General features: G+C 39.6%; 1 protein-coding gene across 1 annotated transcript; it reads left to right on the plus strand.

Annotated features, from left to right (window-relative positions):
• The first annotated feature begins 242 nt into the window (after nt 1–242).
• Nucleotides 243–1,187, plus strand: LOC141519528 (olfactory receptor 9G4-like). Its single transcript, XM_074231749.1, has one exon. The coding sequence runs from the start codon at nt 243–245 to the stop codon at nt 1,185–1,187; it is 945 nt and encodes a 314-aa protein (XP_074087850.1).
• Nucleotides 1,188–1,536: the final 349 nt, after the last annotated feature.

Genomic DNA, 1,536 nt, shown 5'->3' on the forward strand with positions numbered 1-1,536 from the left:
TGTGCTATTATTATATCCTTTTTACAGATGAGAAATGTGAGAAATATACTGTGACATGTCAGTCATCACACAGATGATAAATATGTGAAGTAGTATGTGAACTCATGACTTTCTAGCTCCAAGTAAAAAAGCTCTATCCTTTAGGCTATCCATCTTCCCACTTAGAGTCACTTCAGATTTAAATCTCATGAACTCTATGATTCTCTTTAATGTTTCTTGCCTTCCATCAGGTTGCCACCACCATGTCTGTGGAAGTGGGGAATCGGACCACCCTGACTGAATTCATCTTAATTGGCTTCTCAGCTGATCCTTGGATGCAACACATCTTCTTTGGAATTTTCTTGGTTCTTTATTTCGTAACATTGGTAGGGAATATGACTTTAGTTATCTTAATCAGAATTGATTCCCGTTTGTATACCCCCATGTATTTTTTCATTGGGAATCTGTCATTCTTAGATTTCTGGTATACATCTGTGTATATCCCCAAAATCTTGGCCACCTGTATATCAGAAGACAAGCGTATCTCCTTAGCTGGCTGTGGTGCCCAATTTTTCTTTTCCTGTCTTGTGGCTTACACTGAGGGTTACCTCCTTGCTGTTATGGCTTATGATCGTTATGTAGCAATCTGTAACCCCCTTCTCTATTCAGCTGCCATGTCCAGGTCTCTCTCTATTGGACTGGTTGCTGGGTCCTATATAGGTGGGATCTGGAATGCCATAGCCCACACTGCTAACACATTTCGATTAAAATTTTGTGGGGAAAACATCATTGACCACTTCTTCTGTGATGTCGCACCCTTAGTAAAGATGTCCTGCACGGACACCCAGGTCTATGAGAAGGTGCTCCAGGGACTGGTGGGTTTCACAGTTTTGTCTAGCATATTAGCCATCCTGATATCCTATTTCAATATCCTCTTGGCCATCCTTCGGATCCGCTCAGCCTCAGGGAGGCAGAAGGCTTTCTCCACCTGCGCCTCCCATATGTTGTCTGTGATGCTCTTCTATGGGTCCCTCCTCTTTATGTACTCAAGACCCAGTTCCACCTATTCTCTTGAGAAGGACAAGTTGGCTGCTCTGTTCTACACAGTGGTGAATCCCTTGCTCAATCCCATGATCTATAGCTTCAGGAACAAGGATGTGAAGGAGGCCTTCAGGAAAGCAATGCAGAGGCTCAAAATACCAAGGTGATTTTTTTTTGTTCATATCTGAGTTATTCTTATCACTTTCCTAAAGTTAGAGGACCAATAAATCATGTATTTTGTAAATATGTTGTAGAAATTGATTTAAGTGCTGCAATTCAATTTATTAATTTAGGAAATGAATGGAAAAGGTAAAGAGGAAATATATTTCAAGTGAAGAATTCAGCTCTTTTCTATACACTACCATCAATCAGTCCAGGGGAAATCTAGGCCATGGAATTAAATTGAAATAAATTCCAAAGTCCTGATGTGTTCCAAAACTTAATATTCTAATTCAGTTCAATTCAAAAAACTATTTATTAATGTCATAGTAATCTTTCAATACAACAGACTTTTGG

The sequence above is a fragment of the Macrotis lagotis genome, chromosome 3 (genome assembly GCF_037893015.1).
Source record: "Macrotis lagotis isolate mMagLag1 chromosome 3, bilby.v1.9.chrom.fasta, whole genome shotgun sequence".
In the NCBI taxonomy this organism is placed as follows: Eukaryota; Metazoa; Chordata; class Mammalia; order Peramelemorphia; family Peramelidae; genus Macrotis; species Macrotis lagotis.

Bases quoted from the DNA above. Each gene is read 5' to 3' on its own strand.
- LOC141519528 (XM_074231749.1), top strand. From the start codon at position 243: ATGTCTGTGGAAGTGGGGAATCGGACCACCCTGACTGAATTCATCTTA.